General features: G+C 38.2%; 1 protein-coding gene and 1 pseudogene across 1 annotated transcript; one reads left to right on the forward strand and one right to left on the reverse strand.

Moving 5' to 3' along the window:
- The first annotated feature begins 2197 nt into the window (after positions 1–2197).
- On the forward strand, positions 2198–10507 carry LOC118032936 (ABC transporter G family member 15-like; annotated as a pseudogene).
- Positions 10508–11939: 1432 nt separating this feature from the next.
- LOC118032995 (protein TRAUCO) lies at positions 11940–16121 on the reverse strand. Its single transcript, XM_035037818.2, has 2 exons — positions 14879–16121; positions 11940–12642 (listed from the first exon to the last, which is right to left on the reverse strand). Exons 1-2 carry the CDS (start codon positions 16002–16004, stop codon positions 12377–12379), a joined length of 1392 nt encoding a protein of 463 aa, XP_034893709.1. The 5' UTR covers positions 16005–16121; the 3' UTR covers positions 11940–12376.
- Between the last annotated feature and the right edge of the window lie 928 nt (positions 16122–17049).

Raw genomic sequence — 17049 nt, forward strand, 5'->3', positions numbered from 1 at the left:
ATTAGAATTTATTTGAGTCCACAGTGCACATACAGTAGAAAGAAATCACACACATTTTGGAGTTTTACTTAATTAATGGATGAGAAGAAAAAGAAGAAGGTGAGATGTTAATAAATCCATGACACGATTCTTATAAATAAACTTTTAAGACATGAAGTGGTAAACTAACTCCCACTCCCTGGCGAACATGTCTCCAAGACTATCAAAATCAACAATTTATTACACTGTGGCAACTACTTGGGACATCTACAGCAGCCAACAGATTGATCAGAAACCCACTCCAGTTGCCAACTTATGACCGAATTAATGTGTTGAAGAGGACCTATCTCTGTATTGAAGTTCCTATGTCTGTAGCTGATCGGATATTAAATACCAGGTGAGGTCCCACTCCATTTGCTCTGTTCTTATACCTACAGCGAAAACAAATTTTGGGGGATAATTTTTTTAATTTTTTCGGGTATTAAAAAGTTTGGTTCCCATTTTTTTAATTATAATTTTTTGGGGGATAATTTTTTTTGGTCATATTTTAGGCCCTTTTTTTTTTGCCACTCCTTTTCTTTTGAAAGTTCTTTTTTATTAATAATTTTTTCAATGATTTTATCATTTAAAATTAAATTGAATGATATTTAAGCTTTTTGATTGAATTCGGATCAATGATCTAACATGCTATATGTTTTTTAGATTAGATTATGTTTAGAAAGTTCATCTAGAATTGCTTTTTTTTTTTTTTTTTAAGTTTAATTTTTTTTTTTTTGTTAAGTTGCTATTGGATTGTTTGATATTCAAACTGGCTTATTTGTGGTTTTTTCTATTTTTTTTTTCATTGTTTTTATGTCCATTTATTTATTATTTATTATTTATTTAAATTGTCACTTTAATCTTATTTTTTTTTTATCTATCATTTTTTTGACATAAAAAAAAATATTATTCCACCCGTGGAGAAAACACAACATGTCTAGTTTTGTCTAAATTGTCTCTTATCTCCTCAGCTAATTAGATGTTCACAAACTTAACTGTGATGTTCTTTCAAAATGTCTAGTTTTGTCTAAATTGTCTCTTATCTCCTCAGCCTCGTATCTTCTCATGCTCTTTCTTCTTTACGATGTGCATGGCTCTTTGAGATAAGACAGAGGCTGTACAATTTGGTTTAGTAGGGCATGGCATTACATTGAACCCCTGGATGATGAATGTAGTGAAAATGGTAGAACATGCAGGTGAAGGAGTTAGGTCTAAAGCTGCTCAGCTCAAGCATCAGCATTTATTACTAGCTACGGGAAAACATAATCTTAACTGTGTTCTGCAAACTTGAAAATGCCTTAATGGGCATGCTGGCCATTACATTTCTAGGGTTCATTACATGCCTTCATGGTCGGTCCCTACCTATCCCAACAATAACCTTAAGCAACAGCCATTACTGTTATCCATGGAACTACCCACCCAGGGTTTCTTACATTAATGCAAGCATTTGTAGGGCATCAGGCACATGGGGTTCACAGAGCGAGCACGATACAAATTTATACTCAGTTGATGATTGTTTATTAGAGGAGATCAATCCTTCGAAGTTATTTCCCTTTTCTTTCAAACCTTTCCATTTCAAGTTCTTGAGATGGTGGGGCAATGCAGTAGTTTTATGTTCAAACCGACAAGTAATAATTTGTCAAGATTGCACCAAAATCCTGATACTTGTTTCTGAGATGGTCCGATTCAAATCTAGATCGATCTGTACTCTGAAGTTGTTGGTTTGAACCAAAAACATTGATTAAATTACCTTTGGAGCTTGGCCATGTCCCTTTATATCGATCGGGATAACGACTCAACATGATGCTTTCTTTGTGGACAATTGATTGCTAACTAACACCATGATTTCCCTAAACAAATATCTTGGCAGGATTAGTTGCAGACGGCACAAAACATGACCTTTTGCTGTTCTTCTCAAGTACCTTTCTTGACTGGTTACCTTGCCGATGAGCTAGAACATCAAGCTACCACACTCTCCCTTCACGTTCAATTCTATCCCACCACGTCCAAACCTTAATTCATCCAGTCGTCAGCCCTACTCCATGCATGCAATCATATATTAATAGAGTTGATTTATATAGCCAGTGAATATAAGGGAAATTAATGACTTGGATATTGTCACTTGATTATAGGGAGGTAATCCTGGTTCTAACTGTACTGGTTACATATTATTGAAATAAATGAAATTTCTGCAGGGAGACTCTCAGGAAATGTTTTGATGACCAGAAACGTTCTACTTAATGGAAGGAAGAGGAGACTTGACTATGGTGGTGGTGTAAGATTCTAGTTTTCTGTGTTCATAAAAAATAAAATAATGAAAAATCATATATCTTAGCTTGTCCGAATGTAATTTGAAGTAAATGACATGATTACTTATTTCCTACAGACTTGTCTCTCTTCTAACTGTAACATTACCACAGGCTTATGTTGTTGGTGGGAGAAACCACTGGTGGTGGCTTTGAAACACTCAGAGGGGATAAAACACACTGTTTTATTACACAAAACCGAAGCTTACAAATCAACACAAAAGCTTACAATTACACGCCCTCTCTCTCTCTTTCTCTTACTAGTGTTCCTCTCAATTCTCTCCACACAATATAACAGAGGCTGGGCACTCTATTTATACATAAATTCAGAATACGAAAATCTACTATTCCAGGTGTGAAGGCGGCTGTTGACCGGCGGTGTGAAGGCGGCTGGCGGCTGCGGCTGGTGGCTGGCGGCTGGTCGGTGGTCGGTGGCTGGTGGCTGGTTGCCTTCCTTGACTGGAACCTTCTGGATTGAGTTTAATTATTCAACAAATCTCCCCTTTAAACTCAATCGAGGGATGTCATGCCAAGCATGAACACTTCTTCCTTCAATGCCTTCTTTCTGCTTGTACCTTTTATCCACTAATTTGGCTTTCGTCTTGTAGACCCTTTTGACACCTATTGCTTTCTTCTTTTCTGGTGGGTCCTTATCTGCATGGAAACAAAATAGAGTTGTATCTTCCATAACCTGAGTGGTATCGTACAACTCTTCAAGATTCCGCATCTTTCTTGGTCCTTCTGACGAGGATGCTGATGGTGGTGTTGATGATGATGCTCCTGGTGTGTTCCTCCTGTTGAATACAGGGAATCTGTGTACCGGACTTTGTGGTTCAGCTGCTGGTATAAACACCGGACTTTGTGGTTCAGCTGCTGGCACAAAAAGTTCTTCTGCAGGTACAATTGGTTCTTCGACAAGTACTGTTGGTACTTCTTCACCTTCAAGGATCAAATCAAGATTGATCCATTTGATTGCTTCTTGGTCATCACCATTCCATTGCCACGATGTATCTTCTTCAAAGATAACATCTCTACTTATAATCACCTTCTTCGTGATGGGATTATACAGTCTGTATCCCATCCTTCTTTCACCATATCCCACAAAGATGCATTTCTCGCTCTTATCATCAAGCTTTCTCCTTCTTGCATCTGGGATCTTTGCATGTGCCACACAACCAAAGACTCGTAGATGAGTAACACTTGGTTTGTGACCACTCCATGCTTCTTCTGGAGTAATACCTTGCAAACTTCTGGTTGGGCAGCGATTCAACAGATACACTGCACATGATACAGCTTCAGCCCAGTATTGCTTGGGCAGCTTCTTTGCTTTGAGCAGACTTCTAGCCATGTCAAGAATCGTGCGATTCTTCCTTTCTGCTACACCGTTCAACTGTGGTGTATAAGCTGGCGTCGTCTGATGTCTGATGCCTTGTTGTGTACAATAGGCTTCAAAGTCGTTGGCTGTATATTCTCCACCTTGATCAGATCTTACGGTTCTGATCATGTAACCACTTTGCTTCTCCACAATTGCTTTAAAATCTTTAAAACAATTGAATACTTCTGACTTCCTCTTCAGAAAGTATATCCACGTCTTTCTACTAAAATCATCAGTAAAAGTGAGGAAGTACCTATTTTGTCCAGTCGACATAGGCGTAATTGGGCCACACACATCTGTGTGTACTAACTCCAGTGGCCTCTTTGCTCTCCAGTTGACTTCTTTGGCAAAATTGGATCTGTGATGTTTGCTGAGGACACAACTCTCACAGACTTCTTCTGGATATCAATGTGAGGCAAACCTTTAACCATCTTCTTGCTTGCTAGCATCTTCAAACTCGTGAAATTCAGATGTCCAAGCCTCAGGTGCCAAAGCCATTCTTCACTGTTGGTGATGGCGCTCAAACACCTTGCTGCATCATACTGGATGTTCAAAGGAAACATCCTATTCTTGGACATTTTCACGTAGGCCATTAATCTCCAATTGTTGTCTCTAATTGCTAGATGACAATTCTCCGAGTAAAAAGTATAGCCTCTCTCCAAAAGTTGACCTAAACTGAGTAGGTTCTATTTTATGGCTGGGACATAATACACATCGGCGATGTAGCTGGAATCGCCATTCTTCATCTTGACTGGGATGTTGCCTTTACCTTTGAATGGAACCTTTGTGGTATCTCCAAAAGTAACTAGACCTTGCTTGGTCTCATCTAGATTACTAAATAACTCTCGGTAGCCGCACATATGATTGCTGGCTCCAGTATCTAGATACCATATGTCCTCCTTTTTCTTATCAAGTCCTTGTTGGACAAGAAATGCAGTTTCTTCTCTGTCATCCTTTTCTGCAAAGTTGGCTTGCTCACGTATCTCTAACGGAGCTTTTCTTCTGCATTCAGTGCTATAGTGCCCAAATTGATTGCAACTATAACATTTGATATTCCTCTTGTCACGGTTATTGTAACCGCCTCCTCTTCCTCTGGGAGTGAATGCTTGTTGTCCTCGGCCTCCTCTGGTGGTGCTTCTACCACCTCTTCCTCTGAAGCTTGTATTCCAAGAACCTCTTCCTTGGAATCTCTGGAATCCTCCTCTGGATTGTTGACTTCCTCCTTGAGTGGTGTAGCCACTTGATGAAGTCTCCCCTTGCTCATATCTGTCCTTGAGAGACAGCTTTGCTTGTAAGGCATGCTCAATTGCCTTATCTCCATTTCGCTTTACAATCTTCTGCTCATGAGCTTGCAAAGAACTCATAATCTCATCAACCGTAAACTTGTCCACATCTTTGGACTTTTCAATTGCGACAACAACAAAATCGAATTTTGGATCTAGGGATCTCAAAATTTTTTCAGTAATTCGAGCATCGATGATGGCTTCTCCATTTCTCCTCATCTGGTTGACTATCACCATAATCCTTGTGTGATAATCAGAAATAGACTCCGAGGACTTCATTTGCAATAACTCAAATTCACCTCGCAAAGATTGAAGACGAATCTTCTTGATTCTGTCAGCACCTTTGTATTTCTGTTGGAGAGCCTCCCATATATCATGTGATGTTTCAGCGGAAGCTATGATCTCGAACGTATCTTCATCAAGACCTTGGTAGATGATGGTCTTGGCTTTGTTGTCCTTCTTTCTGTTGACTTTTAAGGCTTGCTTCTGAGCCTCTTGTAAAGCATCTTCTCTTTCTTTGGACTCTGGTTCATCATAACCAGTTTGTACAATATCCAAACACTCTTGTGACCCAAGGAATGCCTTCAATCTGATGCACCAACTATCATAGTTGTCTTTGGTCAGCTTTGGAATGAGTGTATGTGTACCTTCTGTAGTCATTTTGCTCTTTTAATGACTATATCGCCTTCTGGGAGCCGAATTTGGCCAAACGGACACTGTAGATCGATCCGGAATGGTCCAAATAGTAGGGAACCGGTCTGACTTTGAAGCAATCGGGTCAGAAAATGGGTGAACCGGTCAAAACACCAATTCTGTACGGCGGGCGGTTCACTGGGTTGAACCGGGAATATTCTGGGAATATTCTGTGGAATATTCTGTGGAATATTCCTTCGGCTCGGCGCGAGATACGGCTCGGCTTGTGGCTCGGCTGGACTCGGCTAGGACTCGGCGTATACGGCTCGGCGCGACTCAAATATGGCCCGCGTGTGGCTCAGTCGTCTTCAACCTCGGGGCGCGTGGGATGCGCGTGGGCGATCTGGCTGAATATTCAGGAGGCGCGTGTGGGCTACCCTGAACTCCGATTTGGCTGATTTTTGCGGCAGTGAGTTCGTATTGATGAGCTCTACACTGTGGAATGATCAAAACTTGTTTTTGAAAATTTTTAAAATTCGGATATACCCCAAAACTCTTCTGTTTTCCGACGAACGGGGCTCTGATACCAATTGTTGGTGGGAGAAACCACTGGTGGTGGCTTTGAAACACTCAGAGGGGATAAAACACACTGTTTTATTACACAAAACCGAAGCTTACAAATCAACACAAAAGCTTACAATTACACGCCCTCTCTCTCTCTTTCTCTTACTAGTGTTCCTCTCAATTCTCTCCACACAATATAACAGAGGCTGGGCACTCTATTTATACATAAATTCAGAATACGAAAATCTACTATTCCAGGTGTGAAGGCGGCTGTTGACCGGCGGTGTGAAGGCGGCTGGCGGCTGCGGCTGGTGGCTGGCGGCTGGTCGGTGGTCGGTGGCTGGTGGCTGGTTGCCTTCCTTGACTGGAACCTTCTGGATTGAGTTTAATTATTCAACATATGTAACACAAGAAAATACATTGTTGGGCACTCTCACAGTTAGAGAGACCCTCACTTACTCGGCTCATTTGAGGCTTCCAAGCAGCATGGCCAAAGCAGAGATTGATGACATTGTAGAGGAGACAATCATGGAAATGGGTCTCCAAGAGTGCAGTGATCGGCTAATTGGAAACTGGCATTTAAGAGGTATAAGCGGTGGGGAGAAGAAAAGACTAAGCATTGCACTTGAAACCCTCATCAGACCACAACTTTTGTTTCTTGATGAACCTACAAGTGGGCTGGACAGTGCCGCAGCTTTCTTTGTAATTCAAACTCTTAGAAATATTGCTCATGATGGAAGAACCGTTATCTCCTCCGTTCACCAGCCAAGTAGTGAAGTTTTCACTCTCTTAATTTGATGACCTTTTCTTATTATCTGCTGGTGAAGCAATTTATTTTGGAGAAGCAAAGATGGCAGTAGAGGTACAAGTGTATAGCCATTCCTTCGGCATTTTGGAATCAGAATTCAACATGTTTTCTCGCTTTTCATTTTGTTAAAAATATTTTATGCGCATCTTAATAAATATCTTAGAATCAAACTCAAAGGTACTTATTTCAACGAGAATTCTAAATTGCATCTGAATCTTACCTAAAATGCTAATCTTGCAGTTCTTTGCAGAAGCTGGATTCCCATGTCCAAGTAGAAGGAACCCTTCTGATCATTTCTTACGTTGTATTAATTCGGACTTCGACCTTGTCACTGCAACTCTGATGGGATCTCACAGGGTATGTGCATGTATGCTGTAGCAGTTTATGATGCGGAACAATAAATAACAAGAATTAAAATAAAAAAAGAAAGAAGCTTTGAGAAAGAAAGAAGCTAAAGAAAAGGAAAAAAAGGGATTAAAGATATACAAAGTCTGTAATTTTTCATTAATCATCAAAAGTCCCTTAAAATTTAGAAAAGTAGAGTATTAATACTAAAACCTTAACTAGAATAAGCGATTGAGCTTATAGCCCACTAAATAAAATACTTAACAATAATTAAATCAAGCCCAACAAATAAAGACAAATTAATAAAACTCATCTAAAAGTTCATATAAATTAAACCCAAAAACATAAGTTAAAGCCTAATTTCTCAATGGTTTGGACTATCCTCCATCGTCTATGATCATACACGTGCGTAAATAATGTTTCCGGTTCGGTGTCCCCATCACAATAAATAACAAGAATTAAAATAAAAAAAGAAAGAAGCTTTGAGAAAGAAAAAAGCTAAAGAAGAGGAAGAAAGGGGATTGGAGATATGCAAAATCTGTAATTTTTTATTAATCATCAAAAGTCCCTTAAAATTTAGAAAAGTAGGGTATTAATACTAAAACCCTAACTAGAATAAGCGATTGGGCTTATAGCCCACTAAATAAAATACTTAACAATAATTAAATCAAGCCCAACAAATAAAATACTTAACAATAATTAAATCAAGCCCAACAAATAAAGACAAATTAATAAAACTCATCTAAAAGTTCATATAAATTAAACCCAAAAACATAAGTTAAAGCCTAATTTCTCAATGGTTTGGACTATCCTCCATCGTCTATGATCATACGCGTGCGTAAATAATGTTTCCGGTTCGGTGTCCCCATCACAATAAATAACAAGAATTAAAATAAGAAAAGAAAGAAGCTTTGAGAAAGAAAGAAGCTAAAGAAGAGGAAGAAAGGGGATTGAAGATATGCAAAATCTGTAATTTTTTATTAATCATCAAAAGTCCCTTAAAATTTAGAAAAGTAGGGTATTAATACTAAAACCCTAACTAGAATAAGCGATTGGGCTTATAGCCCACTAAATAAAATACTTAACAATAATTAAATCAAGCCCAACAAATAAAGACAAATTAATAAAACTCATCTAAAAGTTCATATAAATTAAACCCAAAAACATAAGTTAAAGCCTAATTTCTCAATGGTTTGGACTATTCTCCATCGTCTATGATCATATGCGTGCGTAAATAATATTTCCGATTCGATGTCCCATCAGTTTAGCTATTGCTATCATCATTTCTGGATAGAAAAAATCAAAGGTTTTTTCGTTAGCTAGATCATGATACCTGTCCATCCCTTGTACTTGAATTTTATTAAACTTAATTATAATTCTCTGGTTTTCTTTAACTTAAGGAAATTCAAAATCCATCCGATCCCTTGGCAATTTTGCGAACAGCAACGATCAAGGCATCTTTGGTCAAGAAGTACATATCCTCCAAACATGCAGTAAAAGCTAGAGCAAGAATTCAAGAAATCTTGGCAATTGTAAGCCTTTCAAACATTTCTGCATCCAATGCATTTTAATTCTCCTTCATCGTAATTGTCTCGTTCTTGCTTCCGTTAGTGATTAGAGTTCTCAGGATGATCTCTTAATGCAAATCTTGAAAGCAATTTATAGCTGGATTTTTCCAAGTTGTGCTCTCAGTTCGCATGTTCAGAAGGCATTGAAATTTTTAAAAGGACAATAATAGCATTCTCTTACACCACTATCTACTGGTTTTCATGAACATGAATGCTTCAATGCAGAAAGGGCTTGTGATTAACATAAGAGGGGAAAACCAAGCAAACTGGTGGAAACAACTTTCAACACTGACAAAGAGATCTTTCATTAATATGTGGAGAGATTTGGGGTACTATTGGGTTAGGATAATCGTCTACATCTTGCTGTCTATTTGCGTTGGTACCATGTTTTTAGATGTTGGCAAAGGCTATACAGCAATATTGGCCCACGGAGCTTGTGGGGGGTTTCTGTCAGGGTTTATGACATTCATGTCCGTTGGAGGCTTCCCTTCCTTCATTGAAGAACTGAAGGTAAAACACTCCTTTTGATGAAACTTATAGGAAAGTACAACGGCACTAGTTCAGTTTTAATTAAGCTTTAGATTCTTATACAGGTTTTTTTACAAGGAAAGGCTCAACGGATATTATGGGGTCGCGGTGTATACACTATCAAACTTTCTTTCTTCTTTTCCCTACTTGACTGTGATGTCATTTGGTACCTCCAGTATTACCTACTACATGGTGAAATTTCGATCTGAATTTTCAAATTTTCTGTATGTGTTCATGGCCCTTTTAAGCAGCATAGCAACTGTAGAGAGTTGCATGATGACTATAGCTTCGCTAGTCCCCAACTACCTAATGGGATTCGTTATCGGATCAGGATATATTGTAAGACAACATTCTAATTTATCCTTTTCAGCCCGTCATCCTTCTTCCTAAAACTTAATGGTTTCTATTCCATTGATACTTGATTGCAGGGAATCCTAATGATGACCTCTGGGTTTTTCCGATTGCTGCCTGACATTCCCAAGGTCTTCTGGCGCTACCCAATTTCTTACATCAACTTTGGCGCATGGGGGGGATTGCAGGTAGGGTGTACGCAAGATTGAATTTTATTTTAGTTTTTTCTATTTAACTCTTGATATTTTCCATTCCTATAATGGGAAACGCAGGGAGCATACAAAAACGACATGATTGGGCTGGAGTTTGATCCTTTAGTACCTGGTGGTCCAAAGCTGAAAGGAGAAGAAGTTCTCACAACCGTGCTCGGTATTAGTCTTGATCATTCAAAATGGTGGGACCTGGCTGCTGTTGTGCTCATTCTCATAGCTTTCAGACTCCTCTTCTTTGCCATTCTCAAGTTCAAGGAGAGAATTCTCCCCGTGTTTCGGAAACTTTGTGCCAAGAGAACTCTAAAACAACTGAAGAAGAGACCGTCTTTCATGAAGACTTCTTATTCACCCTTTCCTTCAATAAGGAACCAGCCTGCTCATTCTGTCTTCGCAAGAGGGTCTCAGCTTCCCCGTTCCCTACTAGGCTCACATTTCACACACACGGCTGCAGTGCTCAAACCCTGCCTGGAATCACAGAGAAAGTTACGGTAAAGGAAAAACAAATAAACAGATTATACAATGCATTTCACGTTCTAGCTATTCAAAAACATCGTTGGATAATTTCTTGTGCTCATACGTGAAAAAATATGTTTTGTTCAAAATGGTGGCAGGGGGTCCACGGTAACTAACTAGACAATCTCTATCCGAGTTCCGTTATGTGTCATGGAAAGTACTCTTTCACTGGGATGAGGTTTGAAGTTCATTTCTTTGCAGTTAATTTGAAGAAGCAATGCACATCGACACCTAAAAGCACCATAATTTGGGCATGGCCTGTTAAGCAATCTAGCGAGAAATAAGCGTAAATACCTCCCTTTTCCCATGTTGTTGAATGCGCCCACATGAAAGATTAAAGTTGAATTCTCACGAGAAGGCTGCTGGCTGTAATCATGAGCCTAATTTCCAGTATGTAGTCCGAACTGCGAAATCCAACAGTATCATTTTTCTTTCTAGGTGAAAATTCCCTACACAAAAATAATGCACAGAATAGAGTAAAAATAATGCTTACTCACGTACAGTAGGATTGTGCATATTGCCAATTACTAGTTCTGACCGTCACCATCTTTGAACCTGAACCTTTCATGTTACACAAACCATTCAAGGGTAAAATCAAGAGTAACATGCATCAGTCGGTCCATTTATCTATCTATACACTTCAAAGTAATATATATAAATTACAACCTGTAACAACAGCAAAATTGTACTAAGCAGCACCTGGCCGCCCATTGTATCCAAAAGAAGCTAGTAATTAGCCAATGTTTTGCTCCTCTTAATCAAGATTTCCACGGTGATGATCATTGCCATTGTCCATTCTAAAATACCGCTTTTCTCAAGGTCTAGGTGTGCCTGAAGTTCATTCAGGCAAAAGCACAATTGAGTAATGACGCAATTCAACGCCAAGTGACTCACTTTGACTTTATACACTATGGTACTGCATTTAATGCAGCACCATGAGAACCCGTACAAATTGAAAGAAAAGACACCCCAAATCATGCCAGTTCAAACGTTATGGGAGCCGCATTTGCAGGAGCAAGGCTAGCCTCCTCAGACAAAATCGAGAACAGTCAAGAACCCTCTGAAAAAGCACATCAAAATGAGATCAAAACCTTGGAAACTAACCCAGAAAATCTGGAGCGAAGGTGCCTAGCTGCAGGTCCATACCCAACAAAGGTTCTCCCCCAACGACCACAATCAGCCACCAATGAAATACACAAAAGAGAGAGGTGATATGCAACCCCCCAACATCACAAAGAAACACAACAAAAATGAAATCAGAGATAAATTGAGAGTCTACTGTGCGATCCATAGTGTAAATGTCTCTGGATGCACGGTGAATTCACCCAACCTTTCAGTTTTTTTTTTGATATAATCAACTAAAAAGACTGACAATCTAAACTGCCCATCTCTGGCAAAGAACAAAGTTGAAACATGCTCACCATCTTCCTACTACGACAAAGGAACTTACTGAAACCAGTGACTTGGGAACAGCACGCTAAATAGAAACTTGTATGATGCATGAGCCTTAAGCCATGGTTTCTGAAACATTTAGCTTGTAAATAGGAATTCTGTAAAGGTATCAAATATTCACTGCAAAATGTGCAAATCAGTTCAGATATACTATTGTACCCAAATTATATTTCTCATTAACAAAAACCAGAAACCCATTACCAAGAAACAATTAAGGTGCCATCGTGCTCATGAAATATAATTGCATCTCATAAGCAAATATCATCTCTCTCTTCTTCTTTTTTTCCCTTTATCTTCTTTAAAAAGTTGAGTTTACAGAAAGTGAGTCAGTTCACTTGTCAGTCCTAATATATCAGTAAAAAAAAAAATGCTAAACTCAAATCAACCTCCCAACTCCACAGATGGTTAGGAAGTCACAGGCTAATGTTTCTTCTCCTCGGTGACACCATTTTCAGCACGATTGTCAAACCCATGGTAAGGAACATCAATCATGGGCTTGGGAACTGGAAGTCCTCCAAAATCCTCTGGAAAGAATTCAAATTCGGGGCCAAAGTTGAACTTCACCACACAATTTGGCTGACTGGGGAGAGTGTACATTGAAGCGGCAGGGTAATAAAGACCACCAAATAAATCCTTAAAAGCAACACCTTGACAGACTCCATTTTTGAAGAAAGATATCTCACTTCCTGCACAAAGAAAATAAATTTTAGAACACAGTTAATAGTAACATCCACCTGTCAAACACGGATTACATATTAGCATACCAAGATTAGGGCATGGATAAACCATGCTCATTTTAAAATAGGAATTCCAACAAGTGATCATCAAGCTTATGTCCCCTAGCTAGGAATTCTCCACCTAGCAACCCAAACACTGGATTTTCACATGATATTTCATCAATAACTTGGTGAGTTCCGTAAAATATGCCCCCCCAAATGCACAGCATTTAAGATAATATTCCATTCCATCAACAAATTGGTGAGTGTGAGATCTTCTTTCAAATGCAAGGCATAGCTGGCAGAAGATTGGTCAGGCATGTCCATTTCATCAGAATAAGAATCTAATGTCAATGATACACTTCACCTAAGAAAACGAAAATGATAAGTGGTTTCTTTCATATCTCACAAACAATCTGAAAGATACAAAATTTACAACCTGGGTTACTATCAGCGTGAACAGGCCAGACCCAAACCAAATCAGATTTTTCCAGCTAGACTCAAAGATTTCTAACTGCTTGGAAAGGAAATCTAAAAGTCACAGACTGCGCACATCATATGGGTACCATCTTCATATAGGATGGAAACTCTCATCTGCTCCTAAGTGTAGGTCACCCTTGATTTAAAAAATAAAAGAAAAGGAAACTTTCCGCTTCTCTCTTCCCCTTCAATTGTCCTGACTACCCCTACTTCAGACTTTGAGATTGGGTAAACTCGAGATGCAATTTCAATCACTTAAATGTAATCAGACAGGTTACAACCCTTCTTGTACATTGGTAAAAGACCATAAATGCCTAGTCATTTGGAAATCACAAATTCCCACAAGATCACAGACCTATTTACTGAGAGAAGACTATAAATGCCATGTGCAAAGCAGGTGGTCTATCGCCTCTTCTTAACCTACCTTAAACTTCCACAATACCACCAACTCCACGTTTAATTTTTTGTCACGACACTTAAATTTCTGGAAACTAATGCAACAGGGAAAACAACAGCGGATGTGCTTAAAACTACTTTACCACTAAACTTAGTGTGGCATGATTGATGTGAGTGAGGGTAGATTCAACCTTCAGAACACCACCCTTTCCATGCTACCTCCACTCCCTTGGCACAGAAAAACCAAGTTCCTAACCTCAGCATAGCAAAACTTACCCAGATAGAATAGAAAGGGCTGACTTGGTCAGACAATGGAAGGCTATTTAAGAAGCTCTGCATCCACAATTGAGGACCTATTCTGCTAGCATTCTCACTCAAAGATTGCCATAGCTCTTCTATGAAACAACAAGGAACTCCCTTGCAACTCACAATACATTTCAAGCACCATGCTATATCACTTGATCAATTAATCTTGTATTATAATTCCAGGTACGTGTGCTGCCTACTTTTACTCTTCAACTGATTACACACCTGTCTTAGAATGCAGAACAATTGAGCTTTAAAAGGAGAGGAGTTATCTTATCATTATTGAGCTTCTGTACTTGCATGTATAGTAAAATAAGCCTATCCCCATTTCCCAGAAAAGAATTCAAATTCTCAAGTGACATACACTCTCAATTGGAGAAAGCCTCAATTTTTTCTCCAATAAGTCATCAACAAATCCGATTATGGGTAGGAGGAAGTGGAATTACAATTAAGGGTCAACATGGAATATCAAAATTCTAACAGAGAGCATCCTTATGCATAAAAAGAAAAAAAGACCATCGTAGTGACAGGATAATCATCCTTGAACAACCCCACACAATCAAATCTCCGAGGCAGGAATCTCCTTCCCAACCACGCCATTAGCTAATATATGTTTCCCAAGATTCAGAGTTGTTTTTAGAAGGTTAATGTCAGCACATTACTTACTTCCCATCCTATATGCAATTAAAGATTTCCAATTTAAAGGAACATATAATTCAAATTTAAAGCAACTTTCTTAGCTAAAGTCTTGATGCTTATACAGTCATGGCACTTCGTACAATCCTAAATTCTCTTATTCAATACAAGAAAAAAAGAGGTCCATAAAACCCCTAAAATTCCTTGATGTAAACTATAACCAATGCCATTAACATAAAAAAAAAAAAAGTAATCTAAGAAACTCGTTACTTAATCAGCACATTGCAACACACTCAAGTTTCAAGAGTACGCACATGCTCAACAACATATGCAAAACAAACACATAACAAATCCCGCGTTACGCAAAACAAGAAAAACATAAACTCACCAGGAACAATCTTGGGAGGATCTTCCTTAGCATCAGGAGCACAAACATACCTCTGTCCTTTATACCAAACCAAATGAGCAGGTTTAGGAGTATACAACTGCCCCTCCGGCAAGTTAATATAAATCCCAACAACATCCCCTTCCTTATAACCTTCCTCGCCATACTTCTCCCTCAATGCCTTGTGCACTTTACTCCCATCAATATCTCTGTACCCAAAACTATTCCCATCATACCCAACCGGCGCCTGCAAATCCCCTTTCTCCGTAGACCACCCAAGTCGTGTGTGGCCGGTTTCTCCTAAACTAACCACTTTAATTTCAAAATACCAAGCTCCTTCACATACTCCTCTTGTAGCTCTCACCATTCTATACCCTTTAGTACTCCCTGCACTCATCCTATCTTCGCTCAATTCGGCTTTCTCTGCTTTATATACTTTAGACAGGCAGATTTTTAAGGCCGGGGTGTCGTCGGTTTTGTCAGGGAATCTTGGGACTGGAGAGATCAAAACAGTGTCTTCTGATGGTGTGTTTTGTGGGTTTTGTTTTGTTTTTTTCTTGCCTTTGCGTGTGGATCTTGTGACCCAGACATTATTGTTGTTCTTTTTCTTCGACTTCTTTTTTGTTGTTGTTGTTGGGGTGATTTTGGTCGGTTTCTTGAATTCGTTGGCTCCATTGTTGTTGTCGTTGTTGAAGGTTTCTGCTATTGTCGTAGGTTCTGGTGGTTCTTGGTTTTGTGTTAAAGAGGAGAGTTGTTTTTGTTTTTTAGGAGGCGGGTCTTCTTCACCTCCATCGTCTTCAATGTCTTCAATTTTGGGAGATTTGGTCGTGGGTTTGTCGTTGTCGTTTGAGGTTGTCGGGTGGTCTGATTCGGAGAGGTATTCGGAGGCTGGTGCAAAGGGGTCCTCTCGTTCAGGTTGTTGGTTGGAAGTTGTGTTGTCAATTGGAGTTGTTTCAGCGTCGTTTTGAGGTGGGTCTGTGCCGTTTTGGCGTTCCTCGAGATCAATGGGACTGATGGTGGCAGGAGGAGAAGGGTTGTGGTGGGTGGCGCTGTTGTTGGTTTGTTGTTGTTCTTCGTCTTCTTCTTCTTCTTCGTCTTCGTCTTCGTAGGTGGCTTGAAGGGAATCCATGAGGTCAGGGAGGTTTGGACTGTGGATTAGCTAAGGAGCGAGCAGGGTTTTTGAGCGCTTGCGGACGGAGGGAGAAATTAAAGACAAGAATTTCAAAAAAGAAGTCAGAAATGCGGGGGACATATAACCCTTGATTTTCCCCTTGAAACTCATTTCTTTTCGGGGTTAATATCGCCTTTTTGCCTTCTACTTTTGCTTTTATTATGAATTTTGCATTTCTATATAAAAATAAATGTATAGATTTTATATTGCAAGAGCCATATTCGTTAAGCGTGTAAAAAAATAAGAATAACTTACTCATATTATTCTTATTTTATCGATAATTTTTTTTAAATCTGATGCTAATATTATAATTTCCTAAATCAATATTAAATATTCTATTTTTTTAATTTTATGATAAATTTTCATTTTTTTTAATTAAATCTTTTTATTTAATACACGCAACTAATTTCTTAGATATCAAATCTAAATACATATACTTTTAACACGTATGGTATAGTTTAGCAAAAATTGACAAGAAAATAAGATTTATATATAAACAAATATGAGTTAAATTAATGAAAAAAATATAGGAATAAAAAATATATTATTAACTCATTTTTATTGGTGAATCACATAGTTGATTGATACATAGATAGGTGTCTAGGTGATTTTTTTTCCTCCTATTATTGGTATAGTTTGATAATTTTTTGGCTTCGATTTGATGCAACCAACTAATTAAAATATGTAAGATTTTAAGTTAATTGTTAATATAAAATGAAATAATGTTGCAATTATTATAATAAAATATTATTTTTTAGTTTTTGTATAATATTATTTCAAAAAGTGTAAAAAAAACAATAAAATAATAAAAATAATAATAAAAAAATGATATAAATAAGTCAAGTGTAAAATGATAAATATTCAAAGTTTTAAAAAAATAAAAAATAATATGTTTTTCAAAAAAAATATAAAGAAAAAGAAAGGAAAAACTAAAAAAATATTACAAAAATATAAAGATAAGAAAAAAAATGGTGATAAATATATCAATTGTAAAATAACAAAA

The sequence above is a fragment of the Populus alba genome, chromosome 1 (assembly GCF_005239225.2).
Source record: "Populus alba chromosome 1, ASM523922v2, whole genome shotgun sequence".
NCBI lineage: Eukaryota > Viridiplantae > Streptophyta > Magnoliopsida > Malpighiales > Salicaceae > Populus > Populus alba.